Genomic DNA, 16120 nt, shown 5'->3' on the forward strand with positions numbered 1-16120 from the left:
AGTGTTTCATTTTGTGATATTTGTGTGAAGCAGCTGAGAAACAAACACAGCCTCTCATTTTGTCATCTCTGCACGCCTCTCTGTCACACTCGCTCCCTCTCCCTCACTTTCACACATACTCACTCAAAAGTGCAATCTCAAGCATGTACACTCACACACACACGCAGAAGATGCTGACCCCTCAATTTACTGTGGCACCGTAGTTGTCAAACCACCAAACCACCTCTCAGGCACCTCACTTTCACTCCCTCCTCCTCCATGGAAGCTGCCTCTCCACCTCCTCTTGCCATCTGCCCCGCCCACCTCCCTCCCTCCCTCCCTCCCTCCCTCCCTCCATCCTTTGAAACCCTTCAGCCCTTATGGCATCGTGATGGGACTAATATCCCCATAGAAATCTGAATTATAACAAGTTGACCTTCACATTAAAATCTCGTCAGCCTTCCACGTCCCTCACTACCTCCCTCTCTTCTTCTCTATCTGCCCTTCATTTCTCTTCTGCTCTCTTTTCTGTTGGTGCTGCATCTTGTCTTGGCCCAGCCTCTTCATCAATGCTATTATCCGTTCTGTACTTATAGTTTATATTCTCCATTAATGGTGCTCAGGCAATTTAAGTGTGACGGGGACGCAGTAGCAGGTAAACTCAGCTAGACCAGCAGCACTGTATCATTGTAAAATAATACTCATTGTATTGCTTTCTGTGCTGACAAAATGAATGTAGATATCTTTTGTAAGTGACAGACGAGACTCTTTAGCAGTCGGTGATGTGTTTTTAAGCAGAGAGTAGTGACAAATTCATGCATCTATTTTAGATAAAATAAAACATGTAACGTCACTTTTCAGAGAAGATAAATCCTGCTTGTTTTTTTTTTTTTCTACATGATGTACATCTGATGCAGACTCTCAACTGCCTGATTCAAAACACCTCACCATAACTTTTACTCAACCTTGACAGTATCGGCCTTTGTGTAACTGAACCTCCAGCACTCAGTGGTCGGAGATCTGATAGTGGTCCATCACTCACTGTCACTGTGCCATATCATTCCTCTTCTTCAGTGTCGCCTCCTCTTCCTCTATCGCTAGCTCTTCTTCTGTTTCTATCTGATCTCAATCTCTCATTCTCCGCTCTCTCTCTCTCTCATTCTCCTCTCTCTCTCGCTCTCTCCCTCTCTCTCTCTCTCTCTCATGCCCTGAGGTCAGAGTGTGCTGTACTATTGATATCACTACTAAATATATAGGATTCCTCCACCAGCCAGCTAAAAATAGTGCAAGGGACATGGACCACAGGAGACAAAGGAGGAGGGGGCAAGAGGAAGAGGAGATGGAGTCAGAGGTTTCTAATTGTGCCATTCACATGTACTTGCATTATGCAGTTAAATAAAAGTGTTTGACCTGTCTTGAATGAACTACAGATACACAAGAGGTAATTTACTGTTTTCTACTTTTACCTTATGCTTCATCCTGTAGATTTGTGTAACTAATTTGCAAACTATGTCCTCACTCAATTCCAAATCAAACTCATGGCCATATTTCCATCTTCTCTTTTTCAACCTGAATTTTGCTTTATTCTCATGATAATTTTTTACACTGCTGCCAAAACATGTTGTGGGTAAGGGTTATAGTATAAGTCAAAAAAATATATAGATCAGACAACATGGTACCTTTTGTACTGGTTAGTGTGAATTAAATTAGGAGTTTTAATGATGACTAATAAACTGATACTACCACAAAACAAATGGAAAAGCTAAAACACTTTGAGAGTAATGGACCTCAGAAACAAATGGCATGAAAATGTAAACCAATAAAATAGAGACAGAAAATGTGCTTTTCCCACGTTACATGATAATATTCAACATCACAAAACTACGTAGCTGCACTGTGTAGGCTCCCACAATTACAAAGAACCATAGACATACAGTATGATGAGATGTAGTAGTTTAACACGACCCCCCCACCCCACACACACACACACACACACACACACACTCCCCCACCCTCTCTCTCTCTCTCTCTCTCTCTCTCTCTCTAACACTCCCACCCCCCTGCACCCTGCTCCCACCACAGTCTCTTCTGTGGCTAAAGTAGCTTGGTGAACCGATCCATCGCAGAGCGTCATGCAGGTTGAGTGAAAGAGAGAGTGAGGGATTTAGGAGATGGGTAACGGGGCTTAAGGAAAAACTAAGCGAGAGGGAGCGAGAGAGAGAGAGAGAGAGGAGGGAGGGAAAGAAGGAAAAAGCCTCCCTGGTGTGAGGTTTTTTGGCTACTGACGTGTGCGCACGACTCCCGTGGAAAGGTAAGTATTTTTGCTTTTGAATAACTAGACTTTTGTGATTTTGTTTTAGCGCTTATTGTGATGCCGACGCCTTTTTCTGCCGGACTTAGTCATTGTGAATGTATGTAATGACATCTGTAAAAAAAAAAAAAAAAAAAAAAAAGCAGCATTCAACGTGTCCTCGTGTCGTGTTGGTCTAAAGACAGACGCTCATCCTCATCTGAGAGCGCACGGAAAATCAGACTTACATGTTACCTGAATTCCGGTCCGTTAGGCAGGTCTTCATTTCTCTCATTTTCTTCAGTTTTCTGTCTAGAGTCTCTCACATGTTCTCTGCCTTGTGTTTATCATCTCCAAACTCCGCGTGTGAGCGTGTGTGACAGCAGGGGAGGGGGCGCACACCACACTGCGCACATCACTGCCTCATTCAGTCCTCTACCAGGATACTAATCTCGTTTTACATCCAGAAAATCCCGTGTGGATATTTAAGTATCTGCTCTGCCTCGTAGATGCGGGTGTGAGTTTTATTGAGTGTGGCTGCGCAGCTGCAATGCTTTGGGAAATCATGAGCAAACCCACCCATTGAGTCACGATATCTTCGTTTAGTCGTTACGAAGTCTGTTATTTTCTACTGACTGATTTCATCAACCCTCTCCGGCAGATTTTTTGCGAGGCTGCACAGTCAAGGTTGGTTAGTTTAGCACAGGTGTAGGCGCATCCTCTTTGTGCGCGTTGGGCACTCCTTCCTTTTTTTTTTTTTTAGGTGGGTGGGGGGTATCTTTCGCTGTGTTAGCCTATATCTGCTTCATATATTCTTCCTGCCCCTGCTTTAAAGACTTTCTGCAAACACAGTTTCATCTGCCCCGGTCCTCTCAGTTCTCTCCACATTCTTTTGCTTTTGTTGATCCTCTCATCTTCTCCATCACTCCTTCTTTTTTTTCTTTCTTGGTGTCTCTCTTTCCTGTAAGGCTTAGATGTGATGTCGGTCTATAGATTGTGACAGATTAGAGAGAATTAAACCTTTTGTCCCCTTTGTGGCTCCTATCTAACCAATTCAACTGGCTCATTACTTTCTAGGCAACAGGGCTGAAGGGCCTGTCTCACAGCACTAAAATGGGAGTGTTATCACAACTCAGTAACACAGTAACAGGAAAGCTGATTTTTTTTTTTTTCACTGTCTTCACTCAGAGGATTTTTTTTTTTTTTTTTTTTTTTTTTTTTTGGGGATGATGTGAACACAATACATGGATTGAGAGGGGGTGATTGTGTTGTGTTACCCTTATTTTTGTCCAAATCCATTATAAACCAGCAGGATGTACTCACTGGACTGTGTTTTCTCTTTGACTGGCAGTTTATGAGCGATAGGGGAACTGTCCACGGTGCTGAATGAGTCCTGCAGAGACACTAACGCATGTTCACTCATTTCTGCAGTGTTACAACTTCAACTGATTTGCACTTATTCATGACCACTTTGGCACATCCTCCAACTGCTGGAAGGTGCGATTGTTCATCTCCCTTATGTCCTTCCTCTTTGGTTTTGTGTCATTGCAGTAGGTTGTTTTGATTTGCACGACTCTTCCTCAAACTGTTTCATTCACACTGGCTCAAACTTTTCACTGTGACTTCTTACTCAACCTCTGGACAAAATCCTCTGGACAAAATCCAGAAAATTTGTCTTTTGACTTCCCATACTGCTTTTATTGTTTTGTTGTGATTTTATTTTTTTTTTTGTTTGGTCATACTTTTCTTTTCACATATATCTGTCCCTTGTGATTCACTCTGTACTTGATCTGCTTCTTTCAGCCAAAACTTTTCCCAAAATTCCCAAAACTTGTCATTTCTCTGAGGTGTTCTCTAATGTTTACCCTACACCGGCAGCCAGCTCTGTTCGTACACTTCATTCTTGTGCCCCACTCTCAAAAGAAGCTCTGATCATCCCTGCAGCTGCACAGAAATTGAAGTTACTTCTATAGTGGCCACCTCTTGCACAGTAGCTGTCCAGATAAGATGAGGCCAAGCTTTATCAGCTCATTCCACAGTCAAATTACTGTTTCTGTTATCAGCTCTTTAAAAACTACAAAGAACGACCAGAAGAACAATAAAAATTAGAAGTGTTTTAGTCAGTATTGTGTTCATTTTCTTTTGTCAAAGTCTTCTAACAAATGGCATTTAAGTAATAAATTATCTTAATTGTAGTTATATGCAGCAATGATGCTAGTGAAAGCAATGTGAACATTATATTAATGGCAGTCAAACAGGCAGGGCACAAGTAGGGAAATAACTCAGCTTGGCACAGCAATGATATGCAAAGGGCACGGTCAAACACACATCTTCTCTAACCTTGAAGTATCTGTGTTACATCAGCAGAAGAACATGCCTGATTTCACTCCTGTCAGCAACTGTAAGAACAAGAGGAGGAAGCCTGACTTTTTGCATGATCACCAAAACAGGACGAATTAGCAGTGAAAAAAAAAAAAAAAATCCTTTCCTGCTACAAAAATACCAGTTATCCTGTGTCAGTAAGGATTATAATCACCTCGCCTTGACCACAGTTTGAACTGTAGACAGCACAGCAGATTCATTGCTTCATGACTGCACCTGGACTGTTTTTAGTCAGTTATTAAAAGACAGCAGCATTACAGCAATAATAATGCCAGTATAAAGCATAACACTGTGTATAAGTCAACAAAATATAGGTGAGTATAGATAGCAGCAGCCCGGCTTTGTGTTTCACATATGCATTTACTCTCCATTACTTGTCAAGTTAATGAGCTTAAACACTGGTCCAAATTACGTTTCAGAGGCTGAACAGTTACACATATACGCACACACAAGCGTGTGCACAGAAACTCAAAAATGCATACAGACAGCATGCTCAGAGGGTCTGCAGTGAAATCTTCCCCAGTCAACCAGAGCTAGGTCACAGAAATTTTCTAAATATATTATTAATGGTGGTTTGTCATAAAGTCATCATCTCTTGCTTTGGTTCATCTCTGACCTTTAACAAGATTGGTTGCCATTAGATGTGCTGCTAATTTAACTGTTTGACTCAAGAGATTAGCTGGTAACTGTTGATGTGCTGTGCACCTTATATATAGTATCTCTCTGTGTTTTCTTGTTTATTATGACCTCCCTTGTAAGCCTGTCAAAATGTACTTACATTTTTGTCCCTGCAGCTCTGTCATGTATTTTCTCTTTCCCTCTAACACCCCTCACTTCCTCTGTCTGCCCTCCAGATGAGTTCGTGCAGCAGTCGTGCGTTGACCATCCTGTCCACAGTGTTTGGAGCCTGCGGGCTGCTGTTGGTGGGGGTGGCTGTGTCCACCGACTACTGGCTGATCATGGTGGAGGGCATCATCCTTCAGCAGAACCAGAGCATGGAGGTGAAGATGGCACTGCATTCAGGCCTCTGGAGAGTTTGCTTTGTGGCTGGTAGGAAGATATGTTTAAATATTTGCATTCAAATATGAGACAAAATGTTTACGTATATAGTATATGTTCACTTCATCGACCTGTCTGTTACTAAGGGTTGCAGGGGCGTCTGGATATCAGAGGGCTGACACATAGAGAGAGACAAACACTCCCATTTAAACTTATGGGCAATATAGAGTCACCAATAACCCAACCCCAAACAGCATGTCTTTGGACTGTGGGAGGAAACCGGAGCACACCAGGAGAACATGCAAACTCCACATAGAAAGGCCCTGGTATAACACAGGGCTTGAACCCACAACCTTCTTGCTCCGAGGCAACAGTACTAATCAGGGCTCCACCATGTCACTTCTGTCCACATCATAATGGAAACAAATATAGAGACAGAGGTAGAATAAAATAGCAGAGTGAAAGAGCAGGAGAGGGTGAAAAGAGAGATAGCGAGCTTCTGGCCTCTGGAATCATAGCTGTCACAAAACATGATCGTTACCTGTGAGCAGCACCGCAGAGAACCACATGCTTTGTTTGGTTTTATTCTGTTTCTTTGTGCATCAGTGACTTTGAGCCTAAAACCAACCCCCAATATTTTCCTTTCTTTCTGTGTTTCCTCACAGGATCAGAGAATGGAAGATGTGTGGCATCGGAGTACTTCACTGAACCCGACATAGAGCTCACCACTGAAAACACTGCAAACATCCTCAGTGAGAATACAGTACAAAACACATAAAATGCATTGATATTATTTACATCTACTAGACAGGCTGCAGCTTTGAGTAACTGTAGCCTCCTCCCACTGATTGCTTATAGGTAGAATTTTAGAAGATTTTTTTCAGAAAATAATGATCGCAGATTCTCCAGAGCAAACATTTGCTGCTTTCTTCTGTTTTCGATAATAAAAAGCTGAATACATTTGGGTTTTTCACTGCTGGGACAAAACAAAAGGAAGTTGTTTGCCTTAGTACACAAAAAGTAAAGTTTTACATTTTTTTCAATCTGGAAAATAAATTTTAAAATATGCATGCGTATGTCTGTATGAAAGATTTAATATCAAAACTATATTAAACAAATCTGATACGTTTTTGTTGCCTACAGTTTCCCTATAAGAATATAAAAAAATATATAGTTTTATATATAGTTAATATATTGAAGTAGTTATAGTTGTCCATACTCGTGAAAACCAGACTACTTTAAGAAAGAAATATAGTTTCCTATTTCTCTATTTCTTAGGCATCACTGAATAACCAATGTCCAAATGTTATTAATGTTCACACATTACAATTAACCTATTCCTAAAGTTAAAGGACACATCCCATCAGCTTTGTTTAACACTGTGATTTCTGCTCCTACAGAGATGGTGCGTACAGCCACACCCTTCCCGATGGTGTCGCTGCTCTTTGTCTTCACTGCCTTCGTCATTAGTAACATCGGACATATCCGGCCTCAGCGCACAATCCTGGCATTTGTGTCCGGCATCTTCTTCATCCTTTCAGGTGGGACCCATTACTCATGTCCTGTTGTCACCTGTCACTATTTCCTCACTCTATGATTGATTATCCCTGCCTTGTTTGTCCTGTGTCGCACATGGAGACTCTTCATCACAGGTCTATTTTTAGTTCATGATGCAGGTGTGTTGCTGTCATCAGGAAAGGTGATGGGATTAGTTTATAGGTCTCTCAGGAGAGTTTTCTGCTGTTTTGACTTTGCATTACTTTGGAATGAAAAATTATTTCACTATTAGGACCAGGCTTCCCTTAAAGTTCTATCAAATCTAATGGCAAAAATATGACTTTGAGACTTTGTCTATGAAAAATACGGAAAAACATGAAAAATTCCTCAATCATCACACCTGGATTTTCTTCATTGATGTAATTACCTTTCTTAAACAGCAGATGGCTGTAGTGCTCCCCTTTCATGCGCTCAGTGCCTGAAGGAAAGACTGTCAGGAGCTAAATTGGAGCTCATGTTCTCAGAAGAGGAAGCAGCACTGCAGAGATCAGAGGAGAATCAAACGGGGCCTGATACAACCGCTCCAACTTACCATAGCAGGGACTTGCTGATAAATGGTGTAGCAGAATACTAAGTGTTACATAATGACAGTTATATAATGTTTATAGCCTGTGCTGGAAGTGTTGCAGTATTTCACTTCATGAGGTATTTTGATAATAGGGTGATAATAAGGGGCATGTATCAAATTGCTTTTCAGCTGTTCAGATGTTCTGCTGCACTAAGCCCCCCTCTCTCTCTCTCTCTCTTTATACACACTCCCTTTCCTCCCTCCACCTCCTGCCTCTCTTGTCCATGCATCGTCTTTGCTTTTTCCATTTCTCCCCACATCTTAATCCCTTTCCTTCCTCTCATATGCCCTCCTTTGTTCAGGGCATACTGGTTCAGTACTCTGAATCACTTTGGCTGTGGTGGTGTGATATGAATCTATTGGCCTGATACATGCTGTAATCTGGGTCGGTCATGTTCTGGTTGATATTACAGTATTCATAGCAGCAGAAAACAGCACAGCACGAAGCCACAGCTGTTCAGACTTGGTTAAAAGCTGATGTTGCTCCTTTTTTTTTTTTTTTTCTCTCCTCTTCCAGTAAACTCACCACAGACATGTTGCATATGTATCTGTACTTGCAAACACTTTATTTACCTCAACCTTTTCCCCAAATCCTTTTGTCTTACACACAGCACACTTTATTTTTCTTCAGATGCAGTGAGTGTACTCATGCATGTGCATTTGCTGGTGTTACTTATTTAAATGAAGATGTGCTTCCACGCCGGGTTTGACAGCAGCATGGTTTCTGCATTTTCCATGCTTTTCAATTTTAAATCGACTCAACACAACCTCCAAAACCAGTTGTTTATGCAAAAGACATAATTGTGTGACAGCTCCATGGTCCATATGAAGGTGGCGCTGAAAGCTAAAAATACTAATTTGCAGCTTATTGTGTGCAGTTTTCTCTGCATGATGATTTTCAGATTTTGTATCTCATGCATTTAACATTTCTAAGGCACAACTGAAAGCATGTGAGTGCTCCTGGCAAATGGGTAGTTTTAATGTTGTATGTGTTGCTTTTGGGTGAAATTGGTTGTTCTTTTAGATTGATTTTCAGCTAAATTGAAAGGTAAATACTGATTCTCCACACAATATTATACTGAGTCCTTGAACACACTAAAAACCTAAAGCACATTCTGCATGTAGCCTGTTACTAAATGGCCTTAATGTACCTTTAGAAATTGTGTCAAACTAAGGTGATATTTTTACCTCAAGAGCACAAATTCAATCTGTTAAAGTGTCAGAGTTATTGTTCTCCAGTATGATATGCCAGTGTTTAAACAAAGTCTTGATGTTTGTGGTTTTTATAAAATCATTTAATCAAATTTCTATAATATGAAATCACTCACTTTAAACCACTGGGAAAGCCATTTTTCCTTTAATAAGATTTACAGTACAGTTACATGTAACGAGGCAACTGGATGTCAGTCGTCTTTATCTCTTAGTCTAGTGTTATGATACATACACTTACCCATCCACCCACTGCATCTGATCTGTTTCCCATCTCTTTATTTACATTGGCCTTTTAGTTTATTGTTTGCCATGGTCCCTCCATATCTCATCCTTTCTCTCTGACTCTTACACTCTTGCCACCCTGGTGCAGCTGTCTGAATTACTTTATAATGACCTGCTCTTCTTGTACCTGATTCTCGTTCTCTCTCTGGCTTGGCCATTGTTACTGTGCTGTGTGCAGGCCTCAGTCTGGTGGTGGGCCTGGTGCTTTACATCTCCAGCATTAATGACGAGGTGATGAATCGACCCAGGGAGCCCGAGCAGTTTTTCAACTACCACTACGGCTGGTCTTTCGCCTTCGCTGCCTCTTCCTTCTTACTGAAAGAGGTCAGTGTGTGCTTTGTGTGTGTGTTGTGTCCATGTTGAGAGTGCAAGCAGGTAATATGATGAATATAGCAGACATAATGCCATGTTATGGGGCATACCCGCAGGGCTCATGTGTGCCAGTGTGGGTTCATGTGCACACACATGCATAGTGCTGTTTTATGTGAATCCGCTGCTCATCTTCCCACCTCCCCTCCCCCTTTCTCCTTTTGCCTTTTTCTCATCATCAGCAGCCTTGCTCTTAATGTGGTGCAGTGGACAGTTCAGTGTGAACTAACCTCCTCCCTTCCTGTTGCCTCTGCTTTTCTCCCCGTCCACTCTGTTGTCTTCTCCTTTTACCTTTAAATCTGTTTTATCTGAGCTTGAAAAAAGCTCAGATAAAATAGAATCCTTTGCAGTAAAAGGTATGCACAGTCTATACTTCTCTCTATTTTGTACATCCCATTTCACTCCATTATCACTCTTACTCTAATCACTTTGTCTGCCATTACTGGTAACTGTTTCTTCAAAGTTTTATTTGTATCTGAACTTCTTAAATCCCTCTCTCCCTGTCTCAACTTAACGTCCCTTATCTCTTGCTGCTTTCTCTTCTCACTCACTGTCTCAGGGTGCCGGGGTGATGTCAGTCTATCTGTTTATGAAGCGTTATGCCGAGGAAGAGATGTACCGCCCCCATCCTGCACTCTACCACCCCCGCCTGTCCGAAAGCAGTGATTACAGCGGCCAGTTTCTCCACCCAGATTCCTCCTGGCCCCCACCGAAGAGAGGCCGCAGCACCTCTGAGGCCTCCAGCGACATCTCCATCCAGCTTAATCAGACACCACCAGTGCCACCAAAAAGCAACCTCCAGCCTGGCGGTCAGGGCAGCCCACCATCTGGTTCTTCTTCCGCAGGGAGCTACCAAATGCCCCCCCAGTCTGGTGGCTACCCTCCTACACACACCCTGCCCAGGTCGCACTCCTCACATCCCCAAGGCCAGGTTCTTCCCATGGCCATGCCTCCATCCCCTGTGCCTCCCCCTCACTATCATGCACACATGCACATGAGCGCCTCCCCTTGTTAAGAAGGAACATCACAGATTAAGGACAGATACTGACTCCTCATAATCATGCATAAGTTACACTTACATATGGATGAAATGAAATGCTGCACATGGGTCACAGAGGATGTTACATACAATGAAGGGAGAGGTGCTAAAACGTAATAAATGTAGCTTTGGAAAAACATGAACGAAGGACAGGATACACCTTTCCTTTTTTGGTGGGAAGAGGAAAAAAATCTTTCCCAGAAAGACTTCAGAGGTTAGGTTGAGTGACAGGGGAGGTACAGGGGTGGGGGAGAGAGACAGGGCGCGCGAAGGGCTGCAGTATAATACAAAGATACTGCAGTGCTGCAGGAAATTTGTATGCACTCGGAAATATACAGAGCTAAACATTGATCACAAGGTCTGAGGGTGCACACACAGTAGTTTTATACATACATAATTCATAACAATACATGGACTATGTACCTTTTTACTAGAAGGTAAATATGATTCAAAATATTCCTGTCTGAATTTCTTACATTTTAAATCCAGTTTCATAGCTCACAATGTCAAAGTAGTATTAAAATATTATTAATTAAAAAATATTAGTTACCAAGAGAATAATTCTTAGTTAGAAAGATATAAGTGGATCATGTCCTGAAATATCATGAGGAGAAATCTGATTTATGTTTTACATTTTTCTGGAAAAAAACAAGTTTCTAACTTCTTGTACATAAAAAAAAAAAAACACGAGGACTTATACATGGCTGTTGTAAATTCTGAATGAAGGTTTGGCACAAGTAATATCAAGGAAATGTCTAACTCATTCTGCAACAGGCACACTACAACCAACACCATACACCCTGGATGCAGTGCATGATGCTTTCAGGGAGGAATCACTCTGAATGTGAGTGGGGGCCTGATGCCCTCTACCGGCCGCTGTGCTGCACCGACCCCCAGACCAGGCTTCGATCCAGTTCACCACCTTTTCATGTGCTCATACTTCCTCCTTGATGGTGCAGCATGGCGGGGTTGAACTGAAGCTGCAGTTTTTTCGAAGGTGGGGTTGCAGTGAATGTGAGGAGAAACAAGACATGCAGCTTTGAACTGTAGACTGGATCTAGATGTATGGTTTACAGACTGTTTTTTTAGAGCTATTGTGTTGTTTATATACTGGCAAAACACATGATGAAAGTAATGAATATGTTTGTACTACTGCTCAAAGAACAATACCAATTCTGCAGGTCGTTTGGTTTTTTTTTGCCATTATATAGATAAAGTACAGCGGCTGCTTTATTCCAACATATTTGGTAGCCATTTGTGAGAGTGCATCATTCCATATGTTTTTAGAATATATGAAAAATATATATATATTTTGATGAAAATGTGATACTGAGCTCTGTGTTTGTCTAGGTCCCCATAAGTGGTCCCCATCTGCTTATTTTTTCAAACATCAACTATGTTGTTGGCGACCCAGTCTGCATTTAGAATTTATAAACAGAATATGAACATTTTATTAATAGCTACACTATAACTATGTAGTTTTAAGCAGGAATGTTTACTGATTGTATTTGTCAACAACTACAAATCCTTCTGTGGGTACCCGGTTAATTAACTAATCATTGCAGCTCTAAACATGTTATCATTTATTTTATTTTTTTTAATTGTTGTTTGCTAAACCAGTTATCAGAGGTTCTTCCATACACAATCTTTCAAAGTGGCATTTCCATCAAATACTGCTCTGTAGAGATTTGTATTACACAACACTGTGGGATGTTTTTAGCCTGGTCTGTCATGCTATGGATGTGTTTTAAACACACATGAATACTGTTTTTAAGGTATATTTTTGGACACTCCAGATGCTTCACATTCAGAATAAGCCACTCTGCATGGTGCCTCGGTGACGCAGGGTAGCATTAACCCTTCTCAAGAAAAAAAGGACCTTCATGTAAAAAGAGTTGCAATTTATATTAGAATATTTATATTTTTTGTTTGTCTATTTTTTTAGGCACATCATGCAGAGAGATGTGTTGATTTGATCTTAAAGATGATAAAATGTGTTAAAATGATATAATGTGAGATCATTGAGATATCACTGTATTTTCAACATACAGATTTTAGTAGAGCATGGCCACATTTATTTGCCACCAAATCGCTTTGTCTCTTCAGAGTCATAAAAATTCATATTGAGGTAAACTGATACTGCAGCCTTGTGGTAAAACTCCATTTTACTCCCGGTGCCATCATGAACTCTGTGAGTGTGGACAAGTAAGATGAATCTTCCTATACTTAACTAATGTCCCTTTAAAATTTTAAAAACATTTGATAATCATCGTGCCTCCTAAAAGGTGCCGGTTCTTTTCTATGTTATCTCTGTGCCTCTTTGTTTTCCGTCTCTACCCCTAGCCTTTTTCTTTGCTTTCCACATGATTATATAAAAGGGTGTAGCCATGTTTCCTTCTGCATAAAGCCTCTCCTTGCACATGACCATCTTTGTAAAACATGAAAACTGGGTAAAACAAATGCTTTTCAGTGCTTCAATAGAAGTGATGCTTTCTAATCTGAAAATACATGATTCACTAAAATTGTGATAAGATCACTGTTCAAGAAAGTGTTGACATCTGTCACTCACTTTCCTTTATTAAAACATGGGTAATTTCACCCTGTCTGTCCCCTCTAGTTATCTGTACGTATAACTATAGATCTTTTGTTGTAAAATGTTTCAAATAGACTCAATATAATCCATATTTCATTTTGAAGTTTTATTAGAAAAAAGGTTTGCTTAGTAATCAGAATAAATTCTAACTTTAGTAAGAATCGTATATGAGCCTAGTATGCACGTACATTAACACAATACATAGAGTTCTTTTCTGCCTGGTCTCTATGATGGAGGGAGCCACAGTAAGTGAATGCACTGCACTGCAGTGAACCACTGGGTGTTAACCAGGCTCCCTCCTCAGTCACGGCAAGCTACCACAGCCTCAGGGCAACCATTGATCTGAGTGTTGTATGGGTATATTTGCTTGTGTGTGACTGTGTTTCCATATATGTGAAGGTTGGTAACTGTTATTAACAACCTGATACTAAAGTAAAAGCAGTAAAAACATGACTATAGTTCCAGTTAAGGAAAAATCTTTAAATTAAACTTATTCCTGTCTCCCAAACAGGGATGTCTATGTGGAATACATATATTTTTCAAAGTACAGTAAGATGAAATACAAAGTTTTGGTCAAGGTCAGAAAGAGTACAATAAAGAAGGGAGAAATGTAGGTGAACTAATAATATGTCAGAACAGTGAGCCTGTGGTTTCAGGCTAACAGAGGAAAAACTGGAACAGCAACTAAATCTTTAAGTATTCTGTCATTTCTATTTGAAGTTGTATGTAGAATTAGATGGAAATCAAAAGCAAGCTGCAAATTATGCAGACAAATAACTACAACATGTGCATGTGAATTATTGTGTGTGAGAGGGAGTGAGGAAAGTCAAATATCAAACATCCACAGGTCAATAAAACTAAAAAGCAAGAGCACTCTGCTGTCTGACTTCCAGTACTCAGTGTGTGTGAGTGGGTGTCTCTCCTGATGAATGAGGGCCGGCTGCTCGCGTAAACAGTCGAGATTAAATTGTGACTTGTGTTTGCTGTGCGGCCACTTTTCTGTGATAATGTGCTTTTCAGTGTGTAAGACTGTGCAGGCCTATGTGTGTATTCGCTTCTGTCTCTTTTTCTTTTGTTTGCATGTGTGTGTGTGTGTGGGGGGGGGGGGGGGGGGGGGCAGTGTGGGTTGAGTGGATCTCTCTTTTCACCATCACCATTACTGCATGAAAGACCTGTCACTCTGCATTAGCTCTCTCCCCTTTCTGTGGATGTGTTTGTGTTGGTGTGTGTGTGTGTGTGTGTGTGTATCAAAGAGAGAGAGAGAGAGAGAGAGAGAGAGAGAGAGAGAGAGAGGTGAACTGGACAGAAAAGCCATTGTAAACCCATTGAAGGTCATTGTCCACTCAGTTTTATGCATCTTTACTGTAAGACCAGCAGCTTGGCCACTGGCTCCCCTTTTATAGATCTGTGGATGACATAATTCAGTTTATATCAGACACAGTGAGAAATATTTATGGCAAAACATAAATCGTAACAATAAATATACAGCTCCTGTTGAATTCGTACCTGTAGTGATACCATGATGTTAACTTGTAGATATTTGACTCCATGATTTAATCTCTCTGTCTCTCTCTCGCTCTCTCTCTCTCTCTCTCTGCAGGGCTGCACGCGTGCTGCATTTCCCAGGACAACTAGCGCGGCCCTCATCATCATCATCATCATCATCATCATCATCATTATCTTGGAGTGTCCCAGCAAAAATATCGACATCAACAACACACACATCCACATACACACACACATATATATATATATATATATATGTGTGTATGTGTGTGTGTTTGTGCTAATATGCTACTTACAGCCCTGCGCGCTCGACACACGCTCCAATAAGCACATCCAGACCCTCAGTATGAGAGAGAAGCGAGAGGGGAAGGGAGATGGGGGTGTGGAGATGGAGGGGTGGTGAGGGTTAGGGCAGGGGTTAACCCGTCGCCGTGATCTTGAGGCGCAGCACACTGTGGTCGAGGTCGTCTTGTGTCGATTCTGACATTTTCCCGCACAACCGCTCACATCACTGAGGAGTTTTGGTGGGATGCGACAAGTTGCTTGCGTCGGGCTCAGTGTGGGAGAAATAAGATAGCGGAGCAGACAGGCAGGCGAGCTTTCGTCCAACCGGAGGGGAGGGGGTGGGGGGGGGGGGGGGACGCATTCTCCCCCCCCAGTACACACAAGCAGCGGCCACATCCACTGTAGACAAATCCGTGTTCAATGACGTGTTTTGTTTTAGCCTCTTTCTAAATGCATGTTCATCCCTTTTTTTCCCCCCTCACTGGCTGGTTTAGATTTAATGAGGAATAGATTTCCAGTCCCCGGCGTTGCTTCTTATTTTTCATCACTTCTACTCATTCTCTTCTATTTCTTTATTTCTTACCTCGTTATTTAGCGCATCCACCGTCCACCCCCTCTCTTGCTTTTCCCTCCATCTCCTCCTCGTTGGGTGCGCGACGCGCTGCGAATCACTGAAATAAAAAGGCTGCAGGTAAGAGCTCTCCCAGCTTCTTTTCATTCTTACGATTACACTGTGCCATGTTTTCATTTCGCAGCCTGACGGATCATCCAATGTACTCGCCACATTCATTTGTTTCACGCTGGGCTGCAACTTAGTCACTATTGACAGTGCAGATTAGGGAATTTAGAGGAATAAATCAGGACCATAATTCTCAGATGACTGATGCACTGATTCAACCCCGAATGATCATTTTCACACTTATTTGCGCGGCTCTATAATTAGCGACGACAACGTCTATTATGCAAATGATATCCTTATAATAGTTCGTTGAAGCTCTCCTCGCGTCCACACCGCAGGTGTTGGGACAAAAATGTCTGTTGTGTGTGTTGTAAAAATGG

The 16120-nt window shown here is 41.5% G+C and overlaps 1 protein-coding gene across 1 annotated transcript; it reads left to right on the top strand.

Moving 5' to 3' along the window:
* Positions 1–2187: 2187 nt before the first annotated feature.
* Positions 2188–10804, top strand: cacng7b (calcium channel, voltage-dependent, gamma subunit 7b). Its single transcript, XM_026317335.1, has 6 exons — positions 2188–2290; positions 5506–5701; positions 6316–6402; positions 7051–7191; positions 9448–9593; positions 10198–10804. The coding sequence occupies exons 2-6, from the start codon at positions 5506–5508 to the stop codon at positions 10651–10653; spliced, it is 1026 nt and encodes a 341-aa protein (XP_026173120.1). The 5' UTR covers positions 2188–2290; the 3' UTR covers positions 10654–10804.
* Positions 10805–16120: the final 5316 nt, after the last annotated feature.

This window comes from Mastacembelus armatus, chromosome 16 (genome assembly GCF_900324485.2).
Source record: "Mastacembelus armatus chromosome 16, fMasArm1.2, whole genome shotgun sequence".
Taxonomy (NCBI): domain Eukaryota; kingdom Metazoa; phylum Chordata; class Actinopteri; order Synbranchiformes; family Mastacembelidae; genus Mastacembelus; species Mastacembelus armatus.

Excerpts from the sequence above, each read along its gene's own strand:
- cacng7b (XM_026317335.1), top strand. The coding sequence starts at position 5,506 with ATGAGTTCGTGCAGCAGTCGTGCGTTGACCATCCTGTCCACAGTGTTT. Across the intron at positions 6,403-7,050 it reads AAACACTGCAAACATCCTCA|AGATGGTGCGTACAGCCACA; the intron begins GTGAGAATACAG and ends CTGCTCCTACAG. Across the intron at positions 9,594-10,197 it reads CTTCCTTCTTACTGAAAGAG|GGTGCCGGGGTGATGTCAGT; the intron begins GTCAGTGTGTGC and ends TCACTGTCTCAG.